Source organism: Haliaeetus leucocephalus, unplaced genomic scaffold (genome assembly GCF_000737465.1).
Source record: "Haliaeetus leucocephalus isolate CR32 unplaced genomic scaffold, Haliaeetus_leucocephalus-4.0 Scaffold587, whole genome shotgun sequence".
Classification (NCBI taxonomy): Eukaryota; Metazoa; Chordata; class Aves; order Accipitriformes; family Accipitridae; genus Haliaeetus; species Haliaeetus leucocephalus.
In genome coordinates this window covers 307,961-321,856 of record NW_010973023.1, presented here as the reverse complement: position 1 = coordinate 321,856, position 13,896 = coordinate 307,961, and the positions used below count along the sequence as shown (strand labels likewise).

Below are 13,896 nucleotides of genomic sequence, written 5' to 3'. Positions count from 1 at the left end.
GCCGAGCCGAGCCGAGCCGGGCGGCTTCCGGCAGCGCGGAGCGGTGGCGGGAAGGAGGGGCCGGAGCCATGGAGGATGCGGCGGCCGACTGCCTCAGCCCGGCCGCCCGGCAGCAGGTAAGGCGAGGCGGCGGGGACGCTCGTACCCACCCCCACCCGCGTCGGGGGGAGTCCGCGGGAAGCGGGCATCGGGGCTTTGGCCCCAGCAGGGAGAGCGGGCCGCGCGGCCCGGCGCTCCACGTGGTGGCGGGGTCCGGCCCCCTGCGTGCCCTTGCACGGCTGTCAAACCGCTGAGCTCGGCTGCGCGCCGACCCTCCTTCCCGCAGGCTTCCCCTCTGCCCGTGCCCTGGCTGGCTGAGCTCAGGCGGCGTGATCCGGGTACTCTGGAGAGCGTGCGGGGGTCGCGGGGCTGTGGCACGACTGGGAATTTTAAGTGTCCTTTTGGGCACGGCGTGTCATTCACAGCAGCTCCGCAGAGGTGAGTGCTAGTGAGCTACTGCTGCTGGCAGCTGCAGGAGGTAGCTAACGCTTTCCAGTGCACGGAATTTTCTAAGGCTCTCTTTTAAAAATCAGAGACTAAAACGTAAGCTACCTACTGCTCAGGTTGGTGTCGGAGCAGATACATGCCAACTGAACCTGTTAAACGTTTTCTAAATAAAGTTTCAGAACAGCCCCCTGTGACCATGAAATGTTAATGGGTGGATTAGTCATCTGTTGACATAAACTGTCACTCCGGTTCACCACTGTCACTGTATGAACAGGAGAGGGGGTGTTAGACAAGCCCATAATGGGCCTGTCTGTCTAACCAGCAACACTGGTACCTGGGTATTAGAAGGAAATCCTTAGTTTATGTGTAGGCTAAGGTTCATGAACATACTGCCTTTTAATTCTAATTTGCATTTAAGAGAAAGGTGAAGAGTTAAGCAGGATGTGGACTGACCGAGCCTTGCATGATTCATAGGCTCATTGTCATATGATTAAGTGGTACAAAATATGTTTATAACTCAGATGCAAAAAACATCAGGTAGATGTGCTGGTTTGACCTCTAAGCATGGAAGTCATTTATAGATGCTCTTGTTTCGATGCTAAGGAGCACGTGATAACTCATGGTGAGCTCCTGGAACTCACTGTTTAGGTCACCTGTTAGTCAAGTGGAGATGGGAAAAACTGTTCCATGGGTTAGCACTAGTTTTACCTGATTGGTCAGCTGTGTTACAGGAGTATTTCAAATCAGATGCTGCTTGTCTAAATAGACTTTAAATTCTTTAGAAGTACAACAAACCATATCAGACTTCTTTTGTCTGGTGAAGTGTATAACTTAAGTAAATAGAGTGAACAGTTGTATAACATTTGAGGGAAAGCCTTCACACACAGAGTACTAGAATGGGATGGCATCGGTCATGAAAAATTATGTTTGCCCTGACTTGCTGGCTGTATCTTAAGCATGTTGGCAAAAAGTCTAAATTGGCCTGAGAATAGTTATTGCAGAAGTACATAATAGCAGTTGCTTACAGTGAGCAGGTGTAATTTAGTCGGGCAGACTTGTGCTTTAAAGTTTCTCCAATAGTGGGATCGGAGAGCTTTCTGGGTACGGTTTGGTGCTGGCAAACGTGGCAAACGTGTCAGTCCTCCACAAAAATATGATGCTAAGTTTGATTACTAGTCTTAGAAGCAGATAATTTTGAGTACATTGGAATTAAGGGGTGCTTTGTATAGATGGAAAACTCATATGTATGTAGCTATGTGGCAAGTCAACGTAGTCATTTTTCACTGCTCAAAAAAGCAGCATAATTTCCTGTCTTTGTTGGCTGTTTCTTGGCACTTCCAGTCAAACAATGAACTCTTGGACTTTTCATAAGGGAAAAGCTCTGAGAATGCACACCTTCAGGATGTGTGTCATTAGCCTCTACCTAACCAAATCACCTAAATAATTCTTTCATCAAAATGATAATGTATGCGCAGCTTCCCCAACGCTGCGCTCAGGGCCCGGAAGCCGTTGCTTCCGTAACCATTGTGCATTATACATTGGCCCTGGCAGCGCTGGCTATGGGTGCAACCCAGATCTCACCTCGTCTTGCTGAGTGGTATTTAAAAAGGGTGTGTATGTGGGTAACTTCTCAGCAGTTGCAGATCTCATACTCCCAGTTCTCTCCACTGCCTCATGCTGCAGACAGCAGAAGATGCTTCTTACGCTTTCCAGCTGATACCTAATAGCTGGTTTGGGTTTTTTTCAGATGCAGTTGTACTTCAGTAGTGAACCAGGTTACAATCTGCTTAATTTTATCCTGTTCAGAGCTAGACGTGCTGAACTCCTTAAGGCAGGGTAAACATCTGCTGCTGCACAGGACTGGATTTTTATTTTAAAACTAAAGTGACACTTAAGCAGGGGTGTTGATTGCTGAGCCAAGTGGACCAACAGAAGCAACGAGCATTTTGCAGTGCAACAGTACACTTGTTTTGGGGCTTAGTGGCTATGAATCATTCTGGGCAACTGCAATAAAAAGACAAAAATGCAGGATGTATAGTTGTAGTATTTGAGCGAGTTACATAAATGAAAGTGATTGTTTTTCAGCTGGTGTGCATTTCCGTGTTCATCTCGGCAGTATGGTTGCCATCTCCTCTTGTTTTGCTTATGGGGCTTTACAGAAGCCCCTTAGGAGGTTTGGTTTGGTTTTTTTTTTGTACGATGTGCACAGTACGGTTGAAGCTGCCAGTTCTCCTTGTCAGATGAGCAATACTTCATAAAAGGGAAGTTACAAAAGCTTTGTAATGAGTGCAATTAGGCTTCGTATTTTTATTCTTCTGTTTTTGCCAATGATCTGTCACTTTTGATTGAGGCCTGTCTTGCTCACTGAGTCACTAGTGAATTTTAGATGATTTTAAGCTTACTTCCTTCAATCTCAGTGATTTTTTTTTTTTCGTCTTGAATCCGTTGAATAGTTATTAATGCTGGCAGCCTTGAGACTTTCATTTTAGCTTTTGTAGTCTGAATGTCAGAAATCTGTATGAACTTATTGGTGGTTTCATGATGTTCAGCTGTGTCTCTTGCAGGCTATGGTGTCTGTCTCTGCTACTGCCCTTAGAGGTGACTTGGGTTTGGGCTCATGATGAGTGCTTGGGCTGGATGAAGGCCAAAGTCATCCAGCCAAAGCCTGTTTTGGTTTAGTCAGCCCAGAGAGAGAAATGTGAAGTTAAAGTTGCTGCTTGCAGGGTATGCAAGAAATAAAGGTACTTATAGCACAGAACTATTAGTATGAAAATGGAGTCCAAGACTTTCAAAGAGTGTGGTTTGACAGACAAGTTTAGTCATGCCCCTGCTTTTGAGGAAGAGGTCCATACTAAATCTGACACTCTTATGTATTACTCTAAAAGTCTGTAGATGACAGTGGAGGTCGTGTTATGAATGTCCATGCCATGTGGCTTGCTGTTGGGGTAGCTACTCCTGTCAGTAGCTGAGCTATGCTTCTGCACAGGAAAATCTGTATGTAATAGTTCCTGTTTGTCTCCCACACTTGCTGCAGAATTTGCTGGGCCTAAGGGTTGCTACCAGACTTCTGGTTTGACTTGGATAAAATCACACACAGTAAGTGTTAGGTGTGGACTCATCCCCGCCCTGATCGATTTACTTCCTCTGAGCTCATGAGCGATGCCAGGTTTGTCACTAGTACCACCTATGGAATGTCAGAAACGATCATTCAGGTTAGGTAATTACCAATTAAAGGATGGTAGAAAGGGGATTATGATGGGCACAGGTTGATCATTTAATGACCAGCCTGATTATAGCATAATACAGTTCTGCCGTGTTGGAAAACACCCTCCGAAGGCTCGTGTGTAGCCTCAGATGAGTAGGGTTTGGAAACACTGAGATAGGATATTGGACTTGTGTAGCTGGGGAACTGGGTTTGCTTTTTGTCAGATGAGGACTTTCCTGGGTGTTCAGGAGCTCTGACTTACCCTTCCGCAGACTCGAGGGGTCCTGCTTTCTTAAAGTGCTGAAGGGAGATGGATGACGAGTAAAAGCATGTTAAGTCTTTCTTAACCAGCCTTACCCAAGGAAGTGAAGTAAATTTTATTTGGTAGAAGTGTTTGGTTCATGCTTAATCATTATCTCAGTGCTATTCATATCACTGATCCCATCAGAGACCTTTCCTTGTCATATTGATCACATCATTGCATTGAGAATTTTTTCTCCTTGCTTATTTCTTGTCACCTGTAGTCTCATTTTGCTGAGCTCATTTGCTCAATTTGTGGATTTGAAAACCCTTTAGGGAAGAATGGCCTGTTTCTTACAAACTGCCTTCGTCCAGCACAAATGAGCTGGTGTTTTTGTCAGGAACCACAATGAAAATAACTGTGTAATCATCTAGGTAATATTTGGACAACACTGAGAACATGTTTAAAAATGTAACAGCTAGTTTACTTTACAGTATTTGATGCAGAATACCAGACCTTAAGGTAGGCACCATCAGCAGCCTTCTGACCTACAAGCTGAAGGTTACTAAGAAGCCAAGAGCCAGGCTTTTCATGGGGGTGTGTGGCAGGAGAATGAGACAGTGGGTTTTAAATTGAAAGAGAGCAGGTTCTGATGTGATGCGGGGGCGGGGGGTGGTGGTGGAAATATTCACTGTGAGGATGGTCAGGCATTGAAGCAGGAGCCTGGAAAGGCTGTGGAGCCACCATCCTTGGAGGTTTCCCAGAGCCAACTGGACAAAGTCCTGAGCAACATGGTCTGAATTTGATACTGACCCTGCTTTGAGCAGGAGGGTGGACTGGAAACCTCCCGAGGTCTCTTCCAGCCTGAACAATTCTGTACTACTTTGTTTTGATGTGATAAAAAATGAGTTGCTTTAAAATACAAGTGTTCTGGATGGAATAACATTGTGTTGACTTCTTGCAAAGGTACCGGTAGGGTATGTGCTAATGGCAGAATTTGATATGTTAAAAAAAAAGTTTAAAGGTTATTTAAAAGGATCCAGAATATATTGTTTCTCTTGTTTGTATTGAAAGATACTTAATGCTGAAGAGCCATGTGGCCATTGAAAGAAAAAGTTCATGAATAAAAAATAACGCTTGTTCCAGATGTAAGCTATTGTTAGTCAAAGATGCTAAGTGAAAATGCATTTTTACTCTTGCATATCTTAAAGTTTGCAAATTGGCTTTGCATGAGGAGGTGGAGGAGCTGAAATAGAATAAATTAGAGACACCTCATGGACTGGCACTTAGAAATGAAATGTATCATATGTGTACTCTATCATTTACTAGGATGTTACACAAAGTAAAATTCATCTAACTTGCTGCAGTTGGTATCTATGGAACTGGCGAGCCTTGTTATTCAGGGAGGCCTTAGAATAATTTGCTGAACTTTTTTTTTCCCTTCCAGTTTTCAAGTTGCTTAATTTCATTGTATATTGTGCTCGCTTCTGGATAATATGTAATTCTGCAACTTAGCTAGCAAGCATGTAAATCATTTGGCCCTAATCATACGAGGAAAACAGAAGGGGAAATACTTATGTGTGTGTTCAGCACAACATCTGAATTTTACATAAAGGCATAGAGTTTTTGTAATGTGAAAGCTCAGGTCATTAGTGAAATTCCTAAGGACAGTATCTACAGTAATTTTAACATCAAAATAATCTTGTTTCTGTCTTTTTCTGGCAGGTGGGAAGTTAAGATAGACAGTTCTGTGCTGTTTTGTGTATTTGCTTATGGAGACTTTAAGGTCCTTTGTTTTCCATATAGGAAAAATACAGCTAATTGTTTGCACTGATGTTGTTCTTCACCCAGATCAGGTGCAATTTTTAAACTTATGTACAGAGTTAAGTTTGTTTGCTTTCATTTTTGCCAATCATTTTTTCATTTTTTCTTTCTTAAGACTTCTTATGGTCTGTGTGTCAGGATGAGGGAACGCATCTTTAAACCGTAAGGAGTCAAAGGTTTTGCTGAAAGCTGTATCTCCTGTTCCCTCTCTCCCCAAAAAAATCATTAGTGAGCTGGAGTCCTCAGAGCAGTACCCCTTCCTTGGGTTACATGCATGTTGTGTTTGAACAGCTACTGGCTAAAGGTGGTGGTTCTTACCTGGTATCGCATGAATCACTTGGCAGTGTCTTGTGAAGAACAGCCCGGAGTGGTCCTTGTCTCTGACACGGTCCTGTATTTACAGTGGTACTGATTGTGGGGTAGACTTAAAGTAGTGCTTCTTGAGGTAGTGCAATTTATTTTCAGATAAACAGAAATGGATCATGTCAAGTCAGTATCATACTTGTTTCCAGTACTGTGATTTCTTACCTTTAGCATACATCTTAGAGCATGTTTATATAGTGGGTGGCATAAATGATTTCAAACATTGCAGGTAAATCATAACACTGCCTGGCAGGGATTTCACCTAGTATTTGCCCAGTGGTAGAGCTGTGGTGGTTTTTTTTTTTGGTTTGGGTTTTTTTGTTTTGTTTTGGTTTGGTTTTTGTTGTTGTTTTTGGTTTTGGGTTTTTTTGGACAAACTGCTTCAGGTTGGTAAGTGCTCTTGAAGCCATGGTCCCTTGAAAACACTTGCGGTAACACATGCCTACACCCTGGAGCCTGCCATCACTTGGCTCTGTAAGTAACGACACCGTGTGATGAAGAGAGGGGATGGTTTTTGGGTGCAAGCATGGAGGTGTGCTCTAGGTACGAGAGCATGCGTGCGTTTTGCAGTTTCTGTCCACAGCAGAGCCAGTTACCTCAAAATTCAAACAATGAACTGAAAAGAGAGCAGTGCTCTGTGCAAAACCAACCTTTTGCTCTTTCTGCCATGGGCATTTTTACCCTCTGAGAAGGTTTTTCTGTTACAAGTAGTTTTTCAGGTTGAAGTTGTTTGTGTTGCAAGAATTAGAAACTCTGTTCATTTAAATAGATTGTATTGGTGCACCAGGGAGCTGCAAAAGTTGTCAAAAGGAATCTGCCTGCCTACCAGTTCGAGTCTAGGAGCACCGCAGTAAAACGGGGGAAAATGTCAATAACTGAACAATGGTGGTATTTAAGGATTGGGGCTGCTTGTGGTGGGGTTTTGTAGAAGGTGGGTGATGTGAATGTAAATTTTGGCCTAGTGACTGTATATTTCAGATTTTGTTATCGTTGGTGAGGATTTAAGATCTACAGCACTGCAAGGCTCCTAGTCCTCCTATTCACCAGCTTGTGCTTGGTTCTCAATAGCCCATTTCTGTTCTTTTTTGGCTTTTTTCTGTGTTTTGTTTTGTGTTCTTGAAGGTTGTGGCCCTTTTCTACAAGTTTGAGTGGTGAATATACTTACAGAAAGGAAAAGAAATTACACCTTTCTTTTCTGGTTTTCCTTCTGTTTAGAAGTGCTAGTGAAAGCACTGGCATTTTCATCTTCTGTATGCTTAACCTTGATATTATTGCAGTTTTTCCTGTTAAATTGGGTGCTGTGCTTACAGTAAAAGGTTTCGGAAGCAGAGGAGTTGGGTGTAACGCCAGGGTGGCTAGCTGAATGATGCCTTTTGCTCCTTGCTGAGCTATTCTGAATTACGCTGGGTAAACTGCTCGCAGTCATGCTGTACCAAGCCTGAGCTAATTTTACATTTTTCTCAATAAGACTAACTGGCTTTGCCTGGGATTAAAAGCAGAATATTAAAAATGTTACTGTATAGCATGTTCCACCACTTCCAATTGGGCTGAAATGAAGAAGCACTGTAGATCTCCCGAGAGACCTGTTGGCAGATTTCCACTCCAGAGAGGTTTGGACTTGAATACGGATGTCTGGAGACTTTGAGTTAGTGCATTTTCTCAGGCTCCTTACTCCCTAGCCTCCATCATTTCAGCCTTAGTTGTGCATAGTCATGCTGAACAGCAATGTTTACCTAACTGCTGTGCCCATGTATGTGTGCGCAGTGTCAGTGGTTAGGAAAAATGGCACATAATGTGTTTGCTGTTGGTCAAATTAATTCATCAATAAAAAATAATCTGCACTGCAGGAAAAAAAAAAAGAAAGAGAAAAACCCACCTTTCTTAAATAAATCTCGCTGCTTCCTCTCTGTCTACACAAATAGTAATTAAAGAAACACAGAGCACTTGTAAACACAACTGCTAACTGAGGGTAGTGCCTACATGAGGGTGTATTACCTGCCTGTGAAGCATAACGAGTTATGGAAGGCAGGGCCATTACTTGCAATAGAGAATTAACTCCTACAGGTGTGTTTACAGTTCTGCTGAGTCAAGTCTCCTTATTTCATGCCCTGCTTAACAAGTGTGTTTCACGTTGAATGTCCAGCTTTTATTTCATTGCTGTGTTCCCATTTGCAGGCTGAAGCAAGACTCGCAGCAAAGCGAGCAGCGCGGGCAGAGGCTCGGGAGATCCGAATGAAGGAACTGGAGAGGCAGCAGAAGGAGGTATGGTAAAGGCTTTGGGGGGTGTTTTGATCACCTTTCCTGAATATAATCTGAGATTGTGGAACAAAGAGTTAATCTATATTTTGTTGAAACATTAATAGTCTGTGTGGAGCTAATATTGAATAGCAAATAAAATAACCTGGAAAAAATACGGATTGTGGCAAGAATTTTATCTTGGTGAAGCCAGTATAATTATTCACAGAAAATACTGGTGGTTAGTTGGTAATCATTGTTTAATATTAAACTTTGAAGTACGCAGCTTGTTTGTGTGTGCATTGGAGGGGTGGATTCTTATCACTTCAGTAAAAATCTAATGAATATGGAAGACTCTTGGCTGTTGTATAACTCCACTTGTAAGTTGTTTTGCTTAATTGCTGTGAAGCTGGCATTGTGGTCTCCACCGTTTTGTAAAAATGATCGTCTGCTGTGGCAGAAGTAATGGTAGAAACTGAACTTGGCAAAACATTACCTTCTCCAAAGTGTTTGGATTAAATGCCTGGTGTAGTCTCTCCCAAATTCTGGAAGAGCTAGTTGGTTTATACCATCAGCAAAGTTACTGTGCCTCTACATGTCAGTGTGTGGGAGATCATGGGCTTCCAGTGTAGGAATGATCTTAAAGACCAAAAAGTCTTGTTCTGCTCCTGCTGTGTTTGACAAGTAGGAGCTGTGCTAAATGTCACTCCACTCCAAGAAACTGAGAGCAGTGTTTGTTTTGAAACTCTAGAAGCTGAACTAGCGCTATTAGAATGGGGCTACAAGCATGGGTTGGCATAGGTGGACTAACCCAGAAGGGCTTAAAACTTTTATTTGTTCATGTGCATTTAATGAAACAGTGGAGTAGATGTAACAAGGCCAACAGTGATAGTAATTTAATTTTTTCAAATAGATTTTGAAGGAAAGGGATGAAGTAAGGAGTTTGGGGTCAGGGTGTGGGAATACGTAGTAAGAATAAATGTACATCTGTGCTTTAGGGTGCAGAGAAAGATTCAGCTTAGCTTTTAAACAGTGAATAGGGATGTGATAGCAGATTAGTGTTGGTGCAGGCTGCAGTAATCAGCCTGCAAAGGAAGCACCTGGGCAGTTTGCCCAGGCTCAGCTTTGGGCTGGAGCGTCTCGTCTAGTTGAGGCACGTCTGGATGTGTCTTAGCACTCTGTAGCCACAGCAGGGTTACATGTACCTGCAAACACACCAGGAGTAAGAGCTGCGGGGAAGCATTGCTGCAAGCACTGGACTTATGGCAGAGAGGAACCTTTTTCTGCTACAGTTACTTTTTGAAGGATGTTTCTTGCAACCTGGACTGCAATCAGAATGCCTGGACTGCAGATAAGCGTTGGTACTGTCAAGCTGTCTGCCGTGCCTACGGCCTGAGTGATGGGAATTGCTGAGCAGCCTTTGGAAGATCCGTGGTAAACAACCGCTAGGTGTTTTGTTTGGGCAGCAAAGTAAATATGGGTGTCAGTGGTGTTAGCATCTAATTTGCAGATAACTTTAATGGAGCCGATGACCCCTGTGAAGATTAAAAGCTCATGCTGCAGAGGGTGTCCTAGTAAATTGAAATTTTGGTGTGAAAACTAAAGCTTGTGTGTGTGCTCCTGCAGTTAATAACTGAAGAGCTAGTGATCTGAAAATCTGTGAAAACTTCTTTGTATAGGTAGAAATTGAATAGTACAGGATGTTACTGTCAAACACCAAATTCAGTGAAAGCTAAGCCAGACTACAATCTGTTTTGTAATTCAGTGGCATAAATGACATAATGTGACTACACTTTTATTTAATATTTTGCAAACTTGGATATTCTGTAACTTTTTTTCAAATAGCTTAATCTCAGGCCCCAGATGCAAGGTAGAGCTAGTGAGGATGGCTGCAGGAAGTTTTTCATTGCCACAAGTATCTTGCAGATGTAATAAAAGAAAACGTAAATACAGAAAATCCCAAGCAGCAATCAACACAAGAGTTTGGCAGCTACCCTTTCTGTGGAGGAGAATGTACTGTGATACTGGTGTCCATACTGGTTGTCTGCCAGCTTCGTTTTCCTTTGCAAACTTTTCAGAGAAGTAAATAGCACATTCCCACTACTGCCACGTTGAATAACCAGAACTTAAAGCACTTGCATTACTACTTCAGGAGGTTTTTAGAGCCAGTTATGGGAGTTAAAAAGCAATAAATAAATTTATTGCATGTGTGTGTACTTGTTTATGCTTAAATCAGTGTACATGCCCTGACAGGCTTCTTGTGGAGCATGGCTTACTTGAGAATATATTTACATTGTTGGTCTGGGTTAAAAGTTTGCAGATGCTACTGTTAGAAGCTATAACCATGGCAGTATAGCTCTTGCTCGCAATGAAGTAGGGTGTTTTAATGATTTGGATTTGGACTAGAAATTGGCTCTTCTCCTGCCCACCATCTAGTATTAATGACATTTCTTAATCTCGTGCTTCATTTTCCTCATTTTAAAATAATTGGGTGACTTTTGCATCATAAGTCTACATATGTGATTTAGCTAATGTTCTGCTTGCCATTACAAAAGAAATATCAATGCAAAAGCACCAGGTATCTGAGATTTTTGTTCTCTTAGGAATGCTTCTGTAGGTAAAATGAGCAGCAAATTCATTAGAAGGCTATTGAAATGCCCTGTGCTGGTACTGTTGGCTAGCATACGTGAAGAGTGCACCAAAGATTAGTCAACTGTGTAGTAAAGCTCATAGGTAAGTGGTGAAGACTACATGATATCATACCTAGCTCTTCTTTTGGCAGGAATTATTTAATGTAAAATGCATAATTGACAACAGAAATTGCTGCATAGTCTATTCTTTTGGAAATTTAAAATTGTATTCTTCATCAACCACACTATTGATAAGCTCCTTTCCTTTCGAAAGGAGCATACAATGAGAAGCTTGTGGCAGACAGCTTGGCTTTTAGATGATGGTGAGCATGCTTGCTGCAGGTGTGGGCTCAGCTCTTGCTCAGGCTGCAGTACTTCTTGCCAGTGGTCAGTGCTATTCATCTTGTGGTTTGTGTGCTCAGAGGGATAGCTTTAGTAAACTTGGTTTGAAATACAAGGTGACTAACAGTTCTTCTGGAAACTTAACGTGAAGCAACATACTGCTGTAGTAGAACAATAGTTGCAGAAATTATATAGCAGAAATAGGTGGGCTTTTGGAAGAAAACACTCTGAAATGCAGTGTGAGATGTGGGAAAGTTACTGTGGAAGGCTGCTGCTGTTTGCTGTGGTGGGGCAGGATTGCAGGTGTGTTCCAGAGGCAGTATCGATTCATCACCTGGCATCACCTCATGCCTGACAGCAGAAAGAAGGATAAGTGTGCCAGTGCTTTGGTGTAGGGGTTGGTTTGTGGGGTTTTTTGGTTTTTTTTCTTTCCTTCCCAGGAGAGGAAGGTAAGAAGGAAGCATGAGTTCAAGTTTCATAGGAAAGTATAAAGTAGGTAGGTAAATGAAAAGTGTTTTCTGAAGCTGAAGAAAGAAAATGAGCACAAGAATCAATATCTGATACATGCTAATTTATGACGTTCAGGGTAGTGATCACTCTTGAATCACATATATGTATATATATTTACATATTTAGTAGAGAATGGGTTCCTGGTCATGAGGGTCTAAGAAAGGCACAGATCTAATAAACATAACTGCTTGAATGTTTCTGACTTCTTATTCTGTGCCGCTTTGTTGTTGTTATCCACCAGAGATGTAAATAATTAATCTGGAGGTTACGGTAGGTTTTCTGGTATGCTTCCATGCATAGTAAGTCAGTACAGGAGAGCTCTCATGCGAGGCAGTGCCAATGCATGTTCTAAGCTGAAAGGATGATTATAGTAGATGGTACTTGCTCCCTTGCCTGCATCCATACCACTGGGACCCACCCAGATGGTGGGAGTCACAGCAGCAATGGGTCCTGTGTTTTTTACCATACCATGCTGCCATGGTCTTTAAACATGGGGTTTACAATTCAGAGTCTAAGGCCAGTCCGTTTGGCTTGTACTGTAGAGTTGTGTTTGGTAATGAGACAAATGCTTGTGTGCATAGAGATAATTATTTTTAATTCACACAGAAGAGTGAATCAGGAGTTGTCAGCTCAGTTTTTCTGAGTAACAAATTATTAATTCTTGTGGAGCTACCAGGTAAAATGGAGAGAAGAATTTTTTTGTGTGGGTTTTTTTTTTTTTCTTAGAAGCTTGGTGTAAGATATGTTAAAGCTTTTTTTTCCAAGAAATATTTAACACTAATGTTTCAAGACATATAAAAGCTGCAGCATTAGGGCTAACTGTAAAGAACATTTTATGTAGGAGTACCTTCTGTGTGTTCTTCTGGCAAGACTTTAAATGTCTCTTCGAGGACTGACACTTGGAGACCACAATTTAAGCTGATATTAGTGCCTGAAGTGAAAAGAGAATGATCTCCTCCCACTCCTTCATCTGCAGGATAAGATTTGTCCTTGCCAGTACACACAGCAGATGAGCCTGTACTTCTAGTTCAAGGCAAGTGCATTGTGCTTGTCTCCTAGCTTCATCTTCAGCTCTCACTTTGAGGGCATAGCACAAAACTTGCCTTTGCTATTTTGTAAATTTGTTCTTTACCAGCATACTCATTTGCACATACTTTTCCTCCTTTGGATTCATATTTCTTTGGAATAAAATATGTTACCAGTACTGTCTGTTGTGGGTTTCTTTTTTCCATGTCAGTTCCTTGAGCATGTAGTAAATTCAGTAAATATACTAAAGTCAAGTTAATGTGGGGAAAAGACTTGCAAACACTCTTGATCTGCTCACCCATCCTGTTGACTGTGACTGGGGCCCCTTCTTCCCTTGCTAGGATTTGGTGCCTGCAAGTCTGATCTGAGTCAGCCAGTCCCATGGTGCAGCTGGCATTTGGGATTGTTTGAAGCCATTTAAAATCCCAGGCAGTGCAGGAAGAACTAGAGAAAAGCAGAATTCGCATGGCTTGAATGGGAGGGGAGAGACTTGACTATAGAACTTGTTGCTTACGTATGCAGGGAAGAAATTCAGGAGGTTTGTGATGGTTAATCTGTATCTTTCTTATACAACCAGCGTGAAGATGCAGAGGAAAGTTTTTGGAGAGGGATGATGTTGAAGGTGTTTTTAGTAGATTCTGCATTTCTGCCTTCTGCTGCCATCTAACCATGCTTCACTGGCTTATTCTGTCCCATTCTAAAGTTGTTTCTGTGAAACACTATTTTTGTGGAAAACCTCATGAGATGAGGAAACCAGGAAAGCAGTCTGCTGTGGACAAAACACTTTTTTTTTTTTTTTTTTAATTCCTTTTTTGGTCATACCATATTACAGGAAAGTGCTATTTAAGGTATTTGACTGCTTAGATGTCTATTGACTCTGTTAAGCTCGGGGGGGCATACCTGCAATAGAGATTATTGTTTTAAAATGTTTGTTTTCTCCTGTAACGTGCTATCTAAGGAGGACAGTACACTGATAGAGATCAGTCACTTTGAAGCAGAGTTGTTGTAATGCCTGTTAGCTAAGGGATGACCAA

At 42.1% G+C, this 13,896-nt stretch overlaps 1 protein-coding gene across 2 annotated transcripts in view; it reads left to right on the top strand.

The window, feature by feature from the left end:
• LRRFIP1 (leucine rich repeat (in FLII) interacting protein 1) overlaps positions 1 to 13,896 on the top strand; it is a 116,277-nt gene that overhangs the window by 42,052 nt on the left and 60,329 nt on the right. The window contains exons 1-2 of one of the 2 annotated variants that reach the window (XM_010577882.1): positions 43 to 116; positions 8,295 to 8,381. In XM_010577882.1, coding sequence (XP_010576184.1) covers positions 69 to 116; positions 8,295 to 8,381 — 135 coding nt within the window. In that variant the 5' untranslated portion in view covers positions 43 to 68. Of the gene's footprint in view, positions 1 to 42; positions 117 to 8,294; positions 8,382 to 13,896 lie in introns of those variants that run through there. The other variant, XM_010577883.1, reaches the window with a different exon arrangement.